The following is a 20,771-nucleotide window of genomic DNA, read 5'->3' as shown; positions in this document are numbered from 1 at the left end:
TCATTAGACAAAGTGAGAGACGGGACAAGAGAGCTGCTGTGTTCTAAGTGCCCTCCAGTGGAAACAGTGTGTACTGCACCCATGCTGCACATCCCATTTCACCTAAATTGCTCCCTCCCACAAGGATTCGCAGAGAGACACGAGGAAAAGACAAATAAGAGAACTGAGATGCATCTAGAGTGTTTCTTAGTGTCAACCCCCTTCACTTCCACTGCAGTCAGTTAAGTAGTATATCGCAGACATGAGGTGAGTATTCTGAGTGCGCTACTTTACGCTTTTAACGTTGACTGATGCTCTCTATTGTAAAGGTTCAAATTAAAGGTGTGTAACAGTATAGTAGCTATAAACACTTGGTGGTGTCTTATCGTTGGCTTGTTTCTGTCACTGACGATAAACCCCTGATGGGAAGGGGCAGCTGGTGTTGTGAATCAGGCCGCTGAAATGTCAGACACGGCTTCTTCACAACACCAGGGTTCCTCTTCATTACTTTCTGCCGGGATAAACACTTGTACAAGATAACAGTAACATATTCCTTCTATATAGAAAAAAATATAGCAAATATGTGTACTTTTACAAAATGCAACAGTGTGCTTGGAGGTTGAGATGAGACCTGTAATCATCTGTAACTGCTGTCTGCAAAGTTTTCCAATTTTATGAAGTGGATACTGTTTTTTATTTGACTACTAGTGTGTCCAGAGCTGATTTAAGGTGGTTGGCACTCTGCATGACAGCCACCATGAGTTTATGAATTACAGTTGCTTTGGACAAAAGCATCTGATAAATGTTTTTTCTGTAAAAAAAACAAAAGCAAAATGGTCAGTTACATGGATGATCGCTGTGTTTGGCCAGGTTGAGGACACTGGCGATTTGAGCAATTTATGCGAAGAAATAACAACCCAGCCAAAGTGTCTGAAGCACATCAATATATGACTTTAACTGCTAATAATGTGGTCCAAGAAACAAATGCCCTGAGAGGGTCAATGAAATATGTTCTCCTTTTTTTGTTTTTCTTCCAAACGTGGCTGAGGAGAGCAAAATAATTTCAAACATAACTGCAAATGTAGCCATTTTAGCAGTTATAACTATGAATGGTGTTAATCAAAAATGCTGAGAATATATTGATACATAAATGTTGATGTTAGCCAAACAGTCTGAGTGAATTTCAGTCCCACACTGATGAGCAGTTATGCAGTGTATATATGCAGTACAGTGCTTTAATTGTGAAAGGTACAAATAGAGAAAGAGTCCCTCTATATGTTTGCCATCTTGGTTCAGACCACAGGGACTTGTATTATTATGGTATTATTTTCATTAGTATAGGCTCAAATTACAACCCTCAATTACAGTATTTATCAATAAAAAAGATTAAAATAAACCTATGTTTTCCTCATGAAACATATTTAGAAGTTCAACTTCTTTCAGCCTCCTTCACATTCATGCTACATGTCTGCAGAGGGAGCAGCTCAGCAGGACAGACAGCACATCTGTCTGTGCAGCTGCAGTAAATGTGTAAGTGCTCAATAAATGTTTCATGACTGGCGAAACAATATCTGTGTTGGTCTTATTATTAACACTGAACAGAGAACATTCTGACACTGTCTCACATAACAGAAAAACAAAATGGTTGTATTATTACCGCTTTTACTACATAACAAACATACACTTACAGCACTGTCCGACATTATATGGAGCACAAACATACACCACATATGCAAAATGAGTGACAAGACCAGCAACATGAGATCATGTCACGTTTTTACCAATCAACAGGACTCGCATATGCTGCTATAATCACTCACATGTCTACATAGGTAGATCGTTAGATAGTTTCACTGCTCCTCACATTGGCTACAATTCATGAGTAGAATACAAGCGTTATTCAAAAATACCTTTACTGACTAAATTACCAGGGCGGAGGTGCTTGAGATGCAGATAAATAAAAGCTTAGCAACACACAGTGAAATGGATGAAAGAGATAAAGGCACAGTGACAGATTCTGGGAGAGCTCACTGTATCTGGAATGCTTTAAGAGGGTATTTAATGAGGACATGAATCTTCACACACTGCTCCTCTTAATCTGGGATACTTCATTCAGGTAGGCGACAAATAACTTGGTTCCTTCGATATAGTTGTACCTGGCAGAAGGAAGATGAAGGAAAACTAAAGTTAAGTTTGATGGAGACAGTCAGGAAGCAAAGCATGTGTGGTACAAGATCTGAGACCACTTTGCATTTACAGTCATTTTCTACAAACATCCGCCATCATGCACAGTGACATATGTGTACACAATACCTTCTTAAAGGTCCTATTTGTAAGAAAAGTTAATTTTGGGTCTCATTCCCAACTTGTCAAATACTGATGTGACCTGATCTCACTGAACTGTCCTACAATCCCAAAGCATTAGTATTAGATGAGATGGGAATGAGACTCAAAAATCAACTTTTCTTACAATTAGGACCTTTAAAAGTCTCCAAAGCCTGGAAAAATCTAGTCCCTGCAGCCACCAGCTAGTAACACTTAGATAGCACTTGACTTTTGAGTGGACCAATGTATGATAATTTCTGCTTTTAAATCAAATGGCTTCTGAAAGGTGTCTGCACTGCTCTGCTTTTTGTTTCAAATGTAGAGCCGTTTCTGCTCAAATCAGCTTCTCTTGTTATTTTTTGTGGGATTCTTACAGCTCAGTCGCCAGAATAGAATGTTAGCATTTTGCATTACATTCAAATTGGTATGAGTCATAAGTGTCATTTCAACATTTCTATAATGTGTAATAGCACATTCACATTACATGTACTGTATATAAGTTGACATTACTGATAGAGAGTGGAGGGAACAATGGCAGTGGCTGCCAGGCGAGAGACTGCTGTTTAACGTGGTGTTTAATGTTTATTTGTAACGTGAAACCACCAGATATTCTTATCAAGGTGCTGAGATAGTTTCCAGACCTGAACCAAGTAGGCCACAGCATTATCTTTTCCTAACCCTAGTGTTTTTTTCGTGCTTAAACCTAACCAGATCATAATCACAGTGTCGTCACATTATGAAACTGAACCTAGAGAAACAGAAAACTGCATCATATCTGTGGTTTGTAGACATTTGCATTTCCAAAATTACATGGTAACGAAGATCATTTTAGTTGAAGGACATTAAGAGAGAATAAGACACTTTGAGCCCTGGGGTTCAGATTCTTTCCCTCTGATTAAATCCCAGTTTCTCTCCTGCATTTTGTGATTGTCTGAGCCATCTGCCTCAACAGAATAGACAAACAATGAGCAATAAAGGTTTGTTTTTTTTGACAGAACTCACTGTTAAATTAAACAGAAAGAAAGTGGTCTCTGTTTTAGTAGACAAACCTGCTGATTTTCTCATTCTGGGAGTGCAGCCCATCATCAAAGCCTCCGATGGGCATCATGATGATGCTTTTCCTTGTCACATCCTGGAAGGTTCTGGCAATAGGGATGGTCCCACCCTCACGGATCAGATCAGGATCCACGTCAAAAACTGGAGAAGGTAGGACATTTTATATTAGAGTGTAATGGACATGTACCATATAATAAAACAGCTGGACATGTGGAGAAATTATGTATGACATCATGTGCCATTAAAGCAGGATTTTCTAAAGCAAGCTTCAATCAATGCAATGCTTTGTCAAGAGAAGCTAAAAGTAGGAATACAAGTAATACAATGAAATGTAAAAGAGTATTTAAAGAACTGATCAAACTATTGTTTTTAATCCATTTAAAAAAAAAACACTGGCAGGAATCTTGGTAAATAGTATCAAACTACAGTGCTATAGATTAAATGTCAGTAATGCAACAGAGTCTCAACTCAGTGCTGAAGCTAGGGGTTTGTAAGCAGAACACTGCTAGCCCTCAGTCATTTGAAAGAAATGTGTAAGAAGCCCAAAGACGTGTATTCAGTGATGGATGACTCAGAGGGACTATATCTGATTTGGTTTAATTAGAATTTTGTGTGGCTTTATTTGTTTGCTGGCCTACATCCAGTATATACTGTCCATGTGGAATCAACTAAGTATTTATTCAAATACTTCAATACAATGAATTACTGGTATTTTATTCAACTACCGCTGTAGTTCCAGGCCCTGGACTTCAATTTAGGACAGCTTGTGCATTTAATGGCCCAAATTCTGGGTAACATTTCAGAGAGAAATGTTGTACTGTTGAGATTCTAAACTACTATATGAATGATAGCTGCAGGATATAGCTTTACTGTAAACTCAGGGGGGAAACACTCTCCCAGTTGTTTGCATGTCTTTAATCCAATCATATTCCTCTCTGGCTGTGCTTAGGGAACAGGTTAGTTACTTGCCAGCTTCAGCTTTTAAAGTGTAGCTTGTTGTTGTTTCATGTCATGGTGGGGATTTTGAAAACAGTACAGGCAAATTGTAGAAGGAAGGGGAAAAGGCCCCCCAAGGACAGACTTTATACCAACCATCTACATTCGGTAAATCAAGCTAATTATTCCTTAATCTCCACCATTACACACAATGAAGCAAAAAGAAAGAAGAAACGTGATTAAACATTGTTGTAATAAATAATGGTTAGCTCACAAGAGGAAACATAATCTGGCATATAAAATTATATAAAATTTTCTACAGTTTGACTCTTAGTGTAAGAGACTTTAATGCAGTGATATGTGTTTAATGTGATGCCCTGTACCTCTTTTGACAGCAGCCTTTCCGGCCTCATATAGAGGATGTTGAGTGTCAGCCAGCCAAGGCTTGGCCCCAATCACCATAGTGACTTTCAGCTTGTTAGGACTCTTCCTCTTGGCGAACACCAAGTGAAGGTAGTCTGTCACCTAAAACATTGAGCCAACAAGGTAAGAGCAGAGGTATCTTATGGGAAGAAATTATTATTATTCTACAGAAGAATACATTTGGCTGGGCATCCACATCCTGTTTACCTGTTTCTTGACCAGAGCAGGGTCCATGTCGGGAACTTGTCGAATAGAAAATTTAGCCGTCACCTTAGCAGGGATGACAGTTTTTGTACCAGGGTCAGAGAAGGCCCCCTCAATGCCATGGATGGAGACAGTGGGGTAGCGCCACATGTGGGCCAGCAGGTCCACCTACAGGAAACATCCCATGACAGTCATGTATATTGTTGTGCCACCTTGCCTTAAATCATTTTCAAGATTATACCCTAACCTTGTTGCTGTACATAAGCTGGTTGACACCAATCTTGCCCTTGTAGTTGTCAAGGTCAAACTGGATGTCCTGGTACATTTTCCATTCTTCGTCAGAGAGGGGAGCCACAGCCTCCCTAATCCCAGGGATTAGGATTTTACCGCTGGGGCTGATCAGTGTGTCTAAGGCAAGAAGTTACAGGATACATTTCATGTGTTTTGAAATATGCAATATGTAACAACGACCTGTTGATTTTATACTCCAATGGAATAAGGAAAAGTATACCAGCGGGGTAACCATTAACTGCTGCTAATTGTATTTCCTTAAATATCCATTACTTTTACTAGTTAGCTAGCAGCTGGCTGGATTAAATAAGGGGGGGTGTCTACACTGATGACACAGGAATTTTGGATAGCCATGAAAAAGAGTATTTTTAGGCCCAAGTGTGGGAAAGGGAGCTGGCAATGGAAACAGGTTCAGCAGCCTCTCAGTGAACATGGCTGGACTGAGAACACAGCGTCTGAGGCCTATGAAGGTCAGTCTGACAACAGGGAACGACAGCACTAAGCTGATTTACCGCAGCTCTGACCTGGACTCTCCAGGGACGATGAATGCACAGTGGGTTTAGGTCGGGACAGGAGAAAAATAAAGCAAGAGAGGAAAGTTGGGGATCAGGGAGGAAGTGGGGAAAACATGTAACCCTGTAAATAAAAAAATTAAAACATTAAAAAATGAAGTGATCATTGTAATAGTGAAGGTAAACCAACCAAGTGTTAAAAAGGCTAAGTCCATGTAAAAGCAAATGTAACAGCCTCTAGCTTGTTTACATTTGTGCCACAAGCAAACAGGTTAGAGTGACTCAGCTACGTCAGTTTCAGCTTTTCAGTTGTAGCTTGAAGGGTGATGGTGGTGTTTTATGTAGTCATGACAGGACCTGCACATGGTAGAAGAAAGGAGAAAAGTCCCCCAATGACATATATACCAACAGTTGCGCTAATGCGTAGTAGGGCCGCACAATATGAGGAAAAGCTGCGATGTGTGATGACACTGTTAAATATTGCGATGATGACATAAATTGCGATAAATAAACAAATATTGAATTGTGGATATCAGCTTGATGTTAAGCTTTTAGCCAAACTTACCAAATTTCTTGTCTGAAATGGAAAATGTAGGCCTATTTTTAACTCCATAACCCTCTGTAGGCCCCAAGGCCTATTTAACACTATTAAGAATAAAAATATATATTCTTACTGCACTTTATGACTAGTGCAGTAATTAAATATTCAAGGTAAAGTATATTTCAATTTGAAATCCTTATCCTTAAAAGAAATATTTTGATTAATGCAATTTAATCACATTACCTTTTTTGACCCTAATCACCTCCCATAACTTGATCCACTTGTTTACTTTCATGAGTCCTCTGACACACAAACTGGGAGAATGATGAGCGAGCAGACATCCCCTGCTCTGCTGAACGGATCGTTTCATTATAAAAAGTTTATAAATGGAGACAAATGGAATATATCACCATTCAGCATTACGTTGTTGAAGACTCCTGTGACCGATAAGTACGTGATTACTTTGAAACACTGTAACACTGGCCAACCGCCTGGACCGAGACGCTCCGTCTCTCTGTCCTGAACCCCCGGGTGAACCTCCCCCCTCTGCGGGTCTCTGTTAAACACTAAGCAGAGTCTCCCATGTATGTTCTCTCCATGTTGTCTCGCTTCGTCCTGCCACTCCCGGTGCCGCAGTCCACAGCACGCATGATGCGTGTAAATCAAATGATTTTTCTTATTCATCGCGTTTCAGGCAGTCTTTTGCAATGTCTTTATAGTACATGTTCATATCGCGATGACGTTGAAAATTCGATTTATTGTGCAGCCCTAATGCATGGGGATACTGAGATTCTACGGCCTGTATCTGAAATTGTTGTCTGAAAAAGTTTGGTTATGATCGAAAGTAAACAGTTGCGTGCATAAACCTCTCGTCTAGCAACTTGGTTTCGCACTGTATCTCTCTGCTCACAGATCATCTGTTGCTCTAATGCGTAGGGATACGGTGGTCCTATGAGAAAATGTAGTGCCAAAAGAAAGGGCAGTCTGACGGCGATGCAAAGCTGTGTGAATTTTCTCTATATAGCGTACACTTGAACTGTTATATATATTTTTTAGGTGATCGGTGATTACGGTAGGGAGGAGATCGACTATGCTTTGTCCATGCTTTCTCCTCTGTGCCTTCCCCTTTCTATCTCACCTGCCCTCTTCCCTCCTCTCTCTCCTCACCTGCTCCTCATCTCCTTATCAGTGTCTTGTATTTAAGCCTTTGTTCCCCATTCACCCCTTGTCCATTCATTGCGTCTGTCTGCATGATGTCCTTCCAGAGTTCCTTCTGTCTCCCGTCTCCCCGTGGTATGTGGTTTTTGGATTGTGAGTTCTGGTTTTCCCATGTTTGAGCTGAACTTTCATTTTTGATTTGTACTTTGCCTTTTTCTTTGCGCTTTGTTGAACTGTTTTAGTTGTTACGTTGTCTTGCTGTTGTGTTGCTACTTTTGGTTTTTGGTCCTGGATTCATTTCCTTTTCGTGCACCTTGTTTTTTGTTGCATTCAGCTTTGTTTAGTAAAAGCTCGCCTTTTGTTCCCCCTCAATCCTGCCTCTTGTCCTGTGAGCAACTGCATTTGGATCCACCTCCTATTTCCCTTAGCTTTCCCCTTTAAACCACAGTGACAATAAAAACACTGATTGAAATATGGGTCATTTTTGACCGACTTATGGAGGAGTGTACGGTCCAATCATCATGTCGCTAAGGGTGAAAGCCACATGCATCTGATTCAAGTTCAGTTCAATACACTTCAGTTTGTCATAATCTTATAAAAATGAATTGTACTCTTGTGTGTATCAAAGCCTGATATATCTTCTTCCCCTCTGCCACGGAGCTCTGTTTTGAATGATAAACACATGAAGGAGCCACACTGATTTTATTATCATTTCTTCACTTACATCTCAAGAATTCTTTGACATCCTGGATGGGAAACAAAAGGCATGAAGCTAAGTGCCACAAAGGGGTTAGGGATGTCAAAGTATTGTGAGGGGTACCTGGCATACCACTGATTTTGGCCCAGTGTCTTTTTCTCCTATAAAAGACTGAATGTGTACTACCGAGGAGAAGGGGGGGGGGGGGGAAACAAAACAACGCACTCACCAAGAATGCCAATCAGGTCAGTCATTGGTTCAATCACAGTGCCACCATAAACACCAGAATGCAAGTCCTGTTTAGGCCCCTCAACCTGCCAACACAGCAGAGGAAACCTTCATCATGAAACGGAGTGAAAAGCTGACGGACACCCAGCTGCACCATGTGTTTAGTGAACAATTAGGCACCTCTTATTGGAAAATTGTGTGTTTGTGTGTGTGTGCGTGTACAACCTCAGCATAGAAGTAGCAGTTTCCTCTGGTGCCGTAGGTGAGAGCGGGCCGTCTGCTGAGCCAGCCGCAGTCTGAGATGATGATGTAATCGACATCGGAGAAGAAGGTGTCTCTCTGGGCCAGGATCATGGCGTCCAGGCCATTAGAGCCTGTCTCCTCCATGCCTTCGATGACAAACTTCACGTTCACTGGCAGATCCTGGTGGGCAGAGAGGAATACGGTGATACTCCATTACATCTGCTCAGCAGTAAGGCACAGTGACAGCACATGGTCAGGAAACAAACTGAGCTTGAGGAGAATCTTGCACATTTTCGAATGGTAAGAATGCTTTTTTGAAACTGTAATGAGACTTTGCAGACACTAACATCATAAACCCTTAACTGTGTGTTAAACTAGACTAGACCCACACAATTCCTTCCCCCATAATGCATTCTGCATCTGGCTTAGGCTTTTTATATGCAACATCAGCTGTGGTATTTTCTTTACAAGATAGTGGCAACAGATATGGCTGCGACTTTGCAGTTGGCTGAAGCTGAAGCTTAGCTGTTCCTTCCTGCAGTTTGCTCCTGCTTAATGTGTTGAGTATTTGATTCGACTGAAACAGTCTGCTAAAATAAATGGAAGTAATCTTTTTTAGACGTCTCTCTCTGTTTCCATCTTTATATTTCAAGTCTTTTTATTAAGACAACGATAATTTGCAACCAAATGCTCTAATCTGTCCTGTTGATTTTAAACATCTGCAGCATGACAAAGTATATAATAATGTTTTATGGCCTTTCACCATATTGAGGGCCTGGTAAGCCTCCACTGCATGGATCCAGGCTAGAACTGGGGCCTTGTTGTCTGATGCCCCTCGTCCATAAAGGTTACCTGCAAGCACAACAATCAATGAATCAGTCGAGGGTTACATTGGGCTGGAGATTAAATGGAATCTCCTGAGCTGGTTTGCTGACCTGTAAACCTGAGCAGATGAATCACTCAATATGAAACACTGCCGGTTCAATGGTTAATATTTTGAATGTCTAATAAATTGTGCCTCGTATATTTATTTGTTGCCTGGTGATTTTTCTGCTTAAAAAAAAAAAAAAAAAAAAAATCTAACATTGAAGTGAAATCTAATCTAACTAACCACATGTTATCAAGTGACTGAAGTCATGCAGAGCACATGATGAGAACGGAGCCATCTCACTGGCAACTGAGGAAAGTTAAAAGCTCACTTTTCTGGATAAGATTGACAAAAAACTCCAATCTAATCTCATTTCAACAGATGTTTATCTAAAAACAAACATGTGAAATCAAAATCTTTCCTACATAAACCAGAATACATAAGCAGGGTTCATTTACTATTCCTGCACTTTTTGTTTTATCTAATGGCAGAAAGTTGAGAACCCAAATCTGCAATCAAGAGACATTCTGTTTTTAATCAAACATTTTCTTTTTAATCAAAGTTCTCAACTTTTCCATTAGTCACATTCCAATTTTGTCATATACACTCAAAATAACATTTGGTGTCTTCCTTCTTTATATGTTCAGTGTTGATGTTTGAATAAGAACAATTAAGAATCGTTACACACACTGGCATAAAACATCCATGTTAGTTTTGAAAGATCCACCTCACTCAAAACTTAATTTGTTATCCTAATCCCTGAACAACAGTTCAGGGGGCTCATTTACAAAACATTGCAAAGGATCCATGCCAAAGTGTCCCTGCGCCATGTGTTTATGGAATGGTCATGCTTCACTACAGGTATGTACATACAACAGCGTATCACATTGTTCCACCCCCCTTCTTGAAACTGTTGCTTATATTAAGTTTACACAAACTTAATTATTACAATCCCAGACTCCATGTTGTCCTTACGGCTTCACGGTTCCATCAAATGGAAATATAGTAGATGTTTTGTCTGCCATTTTATGCACATTTCAACCAAATTCAGACTTGAAGCTGTAACCTGTCTTTGGAAACATTGGAAACCATTACAATTAAAAGTTTTTGTTGGTTTTGCAGTGGCAACTAATAAGCATAAAGGCTTTTACCGTTGATGTCGGTCAGGTTGTAGGGATCCGTTGCCCAGCCGTCCTCTAGCTTGGCTGGTTGGACATCCACGTGACCGTAGACACACACTGTGTGTTTGTTTGGGTCATTGCCAAATTGAGCTGTCACCACTTTAGGCAGAGCTATTGTCTGTCCATTAGGAAGCTGCAGACATTAAGGGACAGTTAACATTTGCATGAACATTTGCAGTCATACATTTGCTTTACTTTTCTATCCCTCAATGTTGATTTGGTTTCTTAACTTCTGTGGAACCTAAAGTGCAACCTGACTGGTATTAACTAAGCTACACACTCAGCACAGTCTCAGCCTGTATGTATATTTCTCAAATATCAAAGGATTTCAATGTTTCAAAGTTATAACAGCAATAATGTTACAGGCTGGTAGAGGTACAGAGGAAGATAAACACTTCAGTGTGGGCTGATCAGCTGTTGACCCTCCCTGATCACCTATGTCTGTTTGAAATACAGAATACAGCATTTAGTATATTGTATTGACAAACCAAGTAAAGCTGATGATAACGAACAAAGCTTTAATATCTTAATATTGTGCTATTTATGAAAGGCAGTGAGGTGCCACGTCACTGACTTCTTGTTCTCCGATGTCCACCAGCTCTACATTTCCTCCCATCAGCCTCAGTTTCTGAGCCACCATCTCCATCATGTGGTGTAGGTCTGGTCTCTTCAACACATTGCTGGAGTCACTTTCAATTGCAACCCAGTCCCGCAGAGCCTGAAAACACACACAAACACATGGACACACACACTTCATTTGAAACATCTGCCCTGTATTGAATCCAGTACCCTGATGTACTCTTAATTTAGAGTCCAAGGTAAAGTAAACTGAAGCATGGTTGTACATTATCTGCTCACCTTAAAAAATAGCTTGTTGTTGTATTGCAACGGTTCCTTTAAGAGGGACTAGGAATAGTGATTCTTCAGATTCAAAAATTACTGTCATCAACTTCACTTACAAATGATCATAATTCTGGTTTAATTCAGCATTTAAACTGCATTTCCATTTTGCATGTCTTTGCCACCTACTTTGTCTGAGCTCCATGTCCAAATCGTCAATGTTCCCACACACCTTTAACGGAATTTGTCAGCTTTGCAGTAGAATTAGAGATTTGGAAAGAATCTTAAAGGTTTTTTTTCTGTCTTCATTTAAATCTTGCTTTGTAGAGACAACAGCAAAAAAAGTTTCCATTTAAATTACAAATGACAGAAAAGACATCATGCTGACAGTATGTGAGGCAGCAGGAGCCAACCTCTGCTGGCGCCTGCTGCCTTGCATACTGTCAGATCCGGATCGTCACCCTGGACTCCGCTGGATCTTTGCTCTCCTCTGTATGACCATCTCCTTATATCTCTATTTCTGTCAATTTTAAAGCTTCTTCACTCTGATCTATCTGTCTATTACTAAGCATCTTGTGTGTCCTCTTCCAGGTCACCAGGGTGGACAGGATGTCTTGTGGCTCAGGCACCACTTGGCAATGTCTTGTCCTGCTCAGTCGTCTCCTGGATCCACACACTTTGCATCTATCATAATTTGTATCAGATACTCTGTCAATGCAACTTGTAAACTGTGATTTGTTGTTCTTTTCTGTACATGTACCACCATGTACACCTTTTAAAAATGTTCACAAAAAAATTCTAGTGCCTGGACTCTTAAGGAAAAAGAAGATTTTGTACCTCCACATATTCTTCTTGATGGCTGTCGATGTAACGCACCAGCTCTGTATACTGGAAAGCATGGATGGTAGAAAGGACCAGCAGGATGGAGGGCAGAACTAAAAAGTCCATCTGTTGTGAGAGTCAGAAACTGAAACATTCAAACTGCAAATGGCTGTATAAAAGGTCTCAGCTGCATCAGAGTATATCTGACCAGACAGATATCAGAGCCATCAAACCAGAAACCACCAAAATGCCTGTGAAATGTTGTGAATATTAACATTTACCTATAACATTTTCTGTGTATTCTAATTGAAGCTATTTTTGTTCTTGGTTAAAATCTACTGGTTATTTAATCAACCATTCTATAAAATGTCAACAACAGTGTGCAAATGCCTGTTGTACTTCCCTCGGCCCAAGTTTGATTTGTAAAATCTCTTCTTACTGAAAAATTAATGAAAACATTAATCGACTGTCAAAATGGTTGCCAATTATTTTTCAGTTTATCAACTTATTTATTTGACAAATTGTTTCAGCTCTATTCTAAATGATGTTTTAAAGACAGGAAGAAGTAATGTAGACTAGTCTATCTAAATTGTTTCCAGATTAACACATTTATTTAACCAGTCAAAGTCAAGAATATTCACATTTAAAAAAACAATCTTTAAAACTGGTCATCCGCAATTACTGTATTATTACAAAATGTAAACACCTTTTCAGGTCTTATAAACCTAAAGTTCATCAGTTTATCAGCTGACATAACACTACACACACAATCAATCACACACAACACCAACACTGTACATGGCCTCTGGTCTTACCTTGTCTCTCTGTCTGTGCAGAAGGAGTGTGACAGTCTTCTCAGGCAGATAGACTGTGGTCCTGTGCTGTTGCCTGGATATTTATATACCCTCTCTTATCACCCTCCTACTGGGCCCTGGGGTCACACAGTGAACCCTAACCCTGACACAATTCCAAGACAGCTGACTTTTTGTTTTTTGCTGACAGGCACATAAATTACACTCAATCTATTGATCAGGCTCCAGCAGTGCTCACCAGGGTTCAGCAGGAACAAAAGTAGCGTGGTATATGAACAAATTCCTGCTTTCTGTGTTTTGGAATCTCCAAGCAAACCCCTGGTTACACAAAAGTAGAGCAGCTTTTCTTGGCCAGTATTAGGCACGACCCCCATTGTGCGGAACTTAATGCTGAGCTACTAGCAAGCATTCCTAGTTGACATGCACTTACATTAGATTATTGCCCCGTGGCAGGTTTGTCTGAAACTATTTAATCCCATCACCTCTTCATGATCATTGAATAAATTGTCCTTGGTAAAAACTTCCTGTCTCCTTCTGTGTGTCCCAGTGTGAGACAGGACAAGAGCAGAGGGATTTGTCACATTAAAATCAAACTTTTGGGGGATGAAAAGACCAAAGCTTTTAGGCAACTGGAACTTCTGTGTGCATGTGTGCCCGATTGCACTATTCCATTTTCATGGAGTTGACATCTTGTCATTGTCCATAAAGGTATGGACTAATCGCAGTAACACTAAAAACAGGAATTAAAAAAAGAGAAAAAAAAAAAACAAAGGTAAGAAAAAATTACCTGTTTCAAATCTTCAATAAAATTCCATCATTTTTGATTAGTGCAACTAAAACTACATTTTTTTCTTTTTAGTTTGAAGCTTACCTTTGAATATGCAGAAATAATCAATGCTTTTCGTTTCTTTCCAATTGACAACAATTAAAAGTAAAATGATCAGGTAGTGATCAGCAGAGTTTTTAGTCAATAGACACATCATCTGCTGTCTGTGTGCACAGTCAAACAAACCTTTTCTCTCCAACTTTTCAGGAAAATGATAATAATAGTTTTTAATCTTTTCAGATCAAAAGAGATCAAAGTCTGAAGTGAAGTCATGAGTGATTTGTGTTAAAGTGAAAGTACACGTTATTGCTGGGTTTGAACAGTTCCTCCAAGGTAGTCCTCCCAGTTTACTAAATACCCAAAACATTTTAGAAAGTTACATCGTTAGCTGGCAACAAGGTGATATTAGCCTAGGGCTTTTTTTTTTTTTTCAAACCTTTGAAAATAAACTGCCAGCTGCATAATAAGTACAACAGATATTCTTTTTCAGACTCATTTTATTGTCGTTTCTTCACCAAGGAACATGGGGAAAAAAACAAACAAACAAAAAGAAATACAGTGCTCAGGTCCCAGTGCCAAATTAAGATATACAGTACTGTGCAAAAGTTTTAGGCAGGTGTGAAAAAAAATGTTATAAACTAAGAATGCTTTCAAAAATTGAAGTGTCGATTGATCAATTAACAAAATTCAATGCACAGAAGAGAAATCTAAATCAAATCAGTATTTGGTGTGACCAGGCTTTGCCTTCAAAACAGCATCAATTCTTCTAGGCACACTTGCACACAGTTTTGGAAGGAACCCGGCTGGCAGGTTGTTCCAAACATCTTGGAGAACTAACCACGGATCTTCAGTGGATGTAAGCTTCCTCAAATCCTTCTGTCTCTTCATGTAATCCTAGACAAACTCAATGATGTTGAGATCAGGGCTCTGTGGGGGCCATACCATCACTTGCAGGACTTCTTGTTCTTCTTTAAGGCCCCCACACAAGACCCAGGCTCAAACCAACAGCCAACTAACTGCCTTTATCCGACCACTCTGTTGCCTCTCGTCTGACCATTTGGCAGAAAAGTTGCATTGAAACACACCGCTTCGACGTGCTGCCAGCTCACAGTAGCGTGTAGGTTCTGCACTTGCACGAGATGCAATAGGCGAGTGGCGCTACTGTGTAAAAAAAGACGCTGGGCAAGAGGTTTATGCACACAGCTCTCTTTACTTTCTAAACTTAACTATTTCAGACAAAAACAGCTGCATACTAAACATGCAGCAAGGCATTACCAAATGAACACAGTTTAATTTGTCCTTAACAGACATACCAGCTAGTCTCGTCCCAGTACTCCAAAACATGAAAACAGGAAATAACAGAATGGAGTGCATGGAAAAACAAGGCGCACACAGTATTCCACCCCTCTCACACACTGCGCTGATTCCCTAGCACACCACCAAACAGAGAATCCAATGGCTCAGACGGCCTTTACGATGGAGATAGTTCTCAGAGACATTGGCTGTATGTTTGGGGTCGTTGTCCTGCTGCAGAATAAATTTGGGGCCAATTATACGCCTCCTTGAAGGTGCTGCATGATGGATAAGTATCTGCCTGTATTTCTCAGCATTGCGGACACTATTAATCCTGACCAAATCTCCAGCTCAATCTGCAGAAATGCAGCCCCAAATTTGCAAGGAACCTCCACCATGCTTCACTGTTGCCTGCAGACAGTCAGAGCCAGCCCAAGGCATAAGCGAACTAAACGCCTGCTTAGGGCCCCGCAGCCAGTAGGGGGCCCCAAAGAGCAATCAATAAAAAAAAAATCTATTTTTTATTTTTTATTTTTGCATGTATGAGTGATGCTTTCTGTATGATCAAAGATATATTATTGTAAAAATAAAATAAAATGAAAGACAACATTTTTTTTTAGTGCTGCTGCTAATGTAGGCCTAGTGATTCTTACTGCCGTTCTATGTCAAAGCTCCACTATACCAGTAATGTGTGCCTCCTGCTGTGCAGTGCTAGCAATATGTTTTTGGATCAGGCTGATGGACAGATATGTTGCTTAAATTGTTTGCTGCAGAGCATGGTAATTTATGTGAGTAAAATAAACATATTCTATTTTTTTTGTCTACTTTTTTTTTTTTTTACATCAACTCATATTGTGAAACTTCCCCGGGAGCACTGTTAAAGTACTTTGGAGGCCCAGAATCAGCCCAGTGCCAGTCCACATCAGGCTCAACTGTGGGAAATGCATCAGGTCAGGGAAAGACTGGCACTACACTGTACATTTCATTTCTAAGTATAAGAATTACACTCGAAGGGAAATGAATTTAGTGAAAGTATCTCATTAATATATGTCTATATTAATGTATTTCATCTTAGGTCCATCCCCATCCTCTACAGAGCCTTGTCTCGCACCCCCATCCTCTGTGCCCACTGTCCCCTCAGGCTATGTGTCTGTAACCACAGCTGATTTACCTGGTAATTTAACAGCAAAACACCTTTCATGTAATTGTCTAATTATCTCAATAAGATTTAATTTAGGATATAATCATATGATGAGGGACTTTTTAGACAAATGCATATTATTTCAAAATTTCTGAAGCAAATTTCAGTTGTTTCACTGGCAGAGTTTTTATTACAAGCAAAAACACACTGATATAAGAGATTTTAAACTTAGTTTTTATTTTAAAAAAAAGAAAAAAGTAAGCAACATCAATTTTAAGTGTAATATGACATCTAACATTGCTAGCTTTTGTTGTTGTCCTCTATAGAGCCTTGTCTCGCACCCCCATCCTCTGTTCCCACTGTCCCCTCTGGGTCTGCAACTACAGCTGATTTACCTGCTAAGTTAACAGCAAAACACCTTTTAGAATTGCTCATTGTACTGCAGAACATTCAGAAATCAATAATTACGTCCAAAAGTGTAATTTAATGTCCTTATCATTCTTTATTTTTGAATCATTGTCTTTCTTTGGTCACTTCCTCAGCGACTTCCACCACAACGTCCGCTTGGCACCATGGATCATCATCAGCTCTGCCAGTTGATCCAGCTGAGTGGCCTTCTTTCCTCTCAGATTTAGACAGGACTGAGCAGGCAATCAGAGGGCCACTGCCTATTCAGGAGAACTTTTCATTCCCCAAAAGGCATGATGGCCGAAGTTTCCATTATCACTATACCTATAGACAGTTAGACAATGGGGAAAAAGTAAAGCGGAGCTGGCTGACTTATTCAAGAAGTAAAGACGCAGTCTATTGCTTTTGCTGTAAATTATTTTCAAAAAAGTCCTTAACACTGGCAACTGAGGGACAGCGGGATTGGGTCAACATTGGTGCACTGCTAAAACAGCATGAGAATGGTGAAGATCATTGCAGCAACATGGTGAAATGGAAGGAATTTGTCTTGCGTCTGTCAAAGGGGAAAACTATTGATGAGACAGAAATGGGCCTCCTTGAGGCAGAAAAGAATCGCTGGAGAGATGTTCTCACACGCTTAATCAGTATTATCCAGTCACTAGCAGAAAGGAACCTGGCACTGAGGGGATCTGTTGACACATTACATCAGGCCAACAATGGGAACTTTCTAAAAGAAGTGGAACTGATAGCTAAATTTGATCCTGTATTGAGAGATCACGTGAGACGCATCGACAGTGGAGCAGAACATATCACATACTTGGGGAAAACGATTCAAAATGAGTTGATAACCTGTGTTAGTGATAAAATAGTGGAGACAATGGTGTCTGAAATATAAGATTCAAAATACTATGCCATAATACTGGATTACACCCCAGATTCAAGATTCAAGATTCAAGAAAACTTTATTTATCTCGAGGGAAATTGTTGTGCAACAGTAGTAAAACAAAGTGAGAAAGGAATACAAAAGTAATGAATAATGGTAAAGTAATAAATAAACAAGTTACTAAGTACACAGAATGCTGAATGATGATATAAGTCATCAAGAACAGACGTCTGTTGTTGTGCGCACTGTAAATCTTGGAAAAACACCAGAGATAAAGGAGCACTTCTTGGGGTTTTCTCCTAGCTCCTGACTCTACTGGTCAAGGCCTATCTGAACTAATTCTTCAGAGGCTTGAAGAATTGAACATCCCCTTTGACGACTGTAGGGGACAGTCTTATGACAATGGTGCAAACATGAAAGGTGCAATAAAGGCGTGCAGGCAAGGCTTTCAAAAAAAAATCCACGTGCTTTTTATGTGCCTTGTGGAGCCCATAGCCTAAATCTAGTGGTCTCTGATGCTGCTAAAGTGTCCATGGATGCCACTTGCTTCTTTGGAAATCTGGAAAAAATATACAAAGTCTTCTCAGGTTCCCCTCAAAGGTGGACCATCATGAAGAAGCATGTAAACAACACAGTCAAGTCTTGGAGTGAAACACGATGGGAAAGCCAGGTTAAAAGTATCGAACCTTTACGCTACCAAGCAGAAAAGGTGAGACAGGCTTTGTTAGAAGTTAGGGGAAAAACTACTGACCCCACAGTAAAAGTTGAGACCCACTCGCTTGCTGAAGAAATCGGGTCATTCAGATTTCAAATTTGCTGTGTGGTTTGGTATGACATTCTCTCCCAGATTAACACCACAAGCAAACTACTTCAGTCAGCCAACATGCAGTTTGATGTTGCAGTGGGGCTCATTCAGAAAAACAAAGAACATTTAATCAGTTACAGGGCAACCGGTTTTAAAGATGCACAGGTCTCTGCAAAAGAGACATGTGAACAATTGAACACTGAAGCAGTGATCAAACAGAAGAGGTTGCGAACCACAAAAAGGCACTTTGCCTATGAGATGCCTGATGAGCCACAATCTGATGTGATGAAGAGGCTGGAAGTATCCTTCTTCATTGCTGTGGTAGACTGTACCATCCAGTCTTTGGAGGACCGCTTTCAGAGGCATGTTTGGAGTGCTTTCCAACTTTGGCCAGCTTGATCCACAGACAAGAAAGGATCAGTGTAAACTTCTCAGAGACAAACTCATCTTTGGAGAACAGTCTGATATTGATGGGAACACACTGGCCACAGAGATGGAGAACCTTCCAGATCTCCCTAAAGCACAGATGAGCCCATTTGAACTGCTCACTTACTTCTCTCAAAATGAGATCTGTGAGTTGTACCCAAATCTATGGGTAGCTCTACGGATAGCATGCACTCTCCCTGTGACTGTAGCATCTGCAGAGCGGAGCTTTTCCAAGCTCAAATTAATAAAGAACTACTTGAGATCTTCCATCGCACAAGAAAGACTGAGTGGACCGGCAGTGATTAGTATTAACAACAAAGTTGGCCATCAGATTTCTTATGGTGAAGCCAGGAAGCACAGGTTTTAAGGAGTGGGTGGAGTATTGAGGAAGAACAGAGTAACACCAAAGTTACATTTTAAGACCTAATTATTCAACTTCATATTTGTTCTTTTTAGAACCATTTTTGTTACCTGGTTTCAGGTAACTCTGTTCATTTACATCATTATTGAAGTATCTGCTTGACATTTTAATTCTGTCTGTTTTTGTACTGAATTGAATTTATTTTTATATATCTAAGGGATTTTATTTTTTGTTATTGCACTTTATTGTTGTTCTTGCACTAGAAATGTTTGCACATTGCTGTTGCAGTTTTTGAAACCAGATGACACAGTAACACAATGCTTCATCACTTGAAATGTTGTGAAAATCAACCCCAGGCCGCTCTTGAAGCTGAATGTGCTACATTTTGAGATTAAGAACCATATGTGGCACCCTGAACACCATTCATCAGTCATTCATTGGTATTATTTGTATTGTTGGATTGGTATTATTTATGTTATTACCTAGGCCACCCCCTTAAATGTGTAAGACATGTCAGGCGCAATAAGTTTATACTGTAGTAGGTGTGTGAATGATCAACAATCAATATTATTGGCAGAAATACGGGGCCCCAAGATCAGATTTTGCTCAGGGCCCCATGGAGGCTTGGGCCGGCTCTGCTCGTGTCCTACATGCTCAGTGTCCAACAGTGCCCCCCAGTTCAGATGCTCTTGGGGATTTACTGGCTTTTTTTTTGTTCGGAGTTCTAATTTTGGTATTACACCTTCACTGTTCTGGTCCCTGGACAGATTGGAAATTTGGTGAGTGGACCTTTTGAATTTCTAATTGAGTAGCCCTGCTATACACCCACTTACTCTCTTTATAACAAAAGGTAGTAAAACATACAGAGGATACACATATACAACTGTTTACTTAATATTTCAAGTGAAATCATAAACGTAATGGATAAAATCCCAAATCTCAACTCTTCGGACCCGCGGACTGAGCCGTACCATGATCTGTTCCTGTTCACAATATAGCTGATAGACACCCCTAAATATTACAATATTAAAACCAATTTACTTAATAGCCCTTTATTTCTACATATTTCTGTATCAAGAATAAATACTGTATATGAATATTACTTATGGCCGACACAATTCAAGTAGCCTACCGTTTCAATAAAGTAATTGTTTTCACACATTCATAACAACTTCTACAACGTCGGCTGGCATAACAAACTGTGGATGATTAAACTCTGAAGTCTGGTGATGTCTGCTCCCCATGCGTAAGTGCAGGGTAATATAGTAATGTGTAATTTAACCTCCGTGGTTTTGACAGCCCTCAAGACACGCGGACTTCTTGAAAGTCTGCAAGTAGGGCAAAGTCCGGTAAGATTTGCGCGCTCCCGCGGAGCTCGCGCACCTCCGGGCAGATAGTAAGGAAGCCCCGCCCCGGTGTGACGCAGTAAAGATATAAACTCCTTTTTTTGATAAATATAAAGTAGATTAATTTCTGTTCATTTCCGTACTTTGTTAAACAGTTATATGTTAC

General features: G+C 40.0%; 1 protein-coding gene across 1 annotated transcript; it reads right to left on the bottom strand.

Moving 5' to 3' along the window:
- Window positions 1-1,565: 1,565 nt before the first annotated feature.
- On the bottom strand, window positions 1,566-13,360 carry zgc:114181 (uncharacterized protein LOC619255 homolog). The gene is made up of 12 exons (XM_037075852.1): window positions 13,120-13,360; window positions 12,320-12,430; window positions 11,217-11,360; window positions 10,613-10,775; window positions 9,357-9,445; window positions 8,576-8,773; window positions 8,352-8,436; window positions 5,171-5,331; window positions 4,927-5,091; window positions 4,680-4,821; window positions 3,354-3,501; window positions 1,566-2,135 (listed from the first exon to the last, which is right to left on the bottom strand). Exons 2-12 carry the CDS (start codon window positions 12,428-12,430, stop codon window positions 2,057-2,059), a joined length of 1,485 nt encoding a protein of 494 aa, XP_036931747.1. The 5' UTR covers window positions 13,120-13,360; the 3' UTR covers window positions 1,566-2,056.
- Window positions 13,361-20,771: the final 7,411 nt, after the last annotated feature.

The sequence above is a fragment of the Acanthopagrus latus genome, chromosome 17 (genome assembly GCF_904848185.1).
Source record: "Acanthopagrus latus isolate v.2019 chromosome 17, fAcaLat1.1, whole genome shotgun sequence".
Taxonomy (NCBI): domain Eukaryota; kingdom Metazoa; phylum Chordata; class Actinopteri; order Spariformes; family Sparidae; genus Acanthopagrus; species Acanthopagrus latus.
Note: the sequence above shows the minus strand (reverse complement) of the source record. Positions and strands in the feature narration are given on the sequence as shown.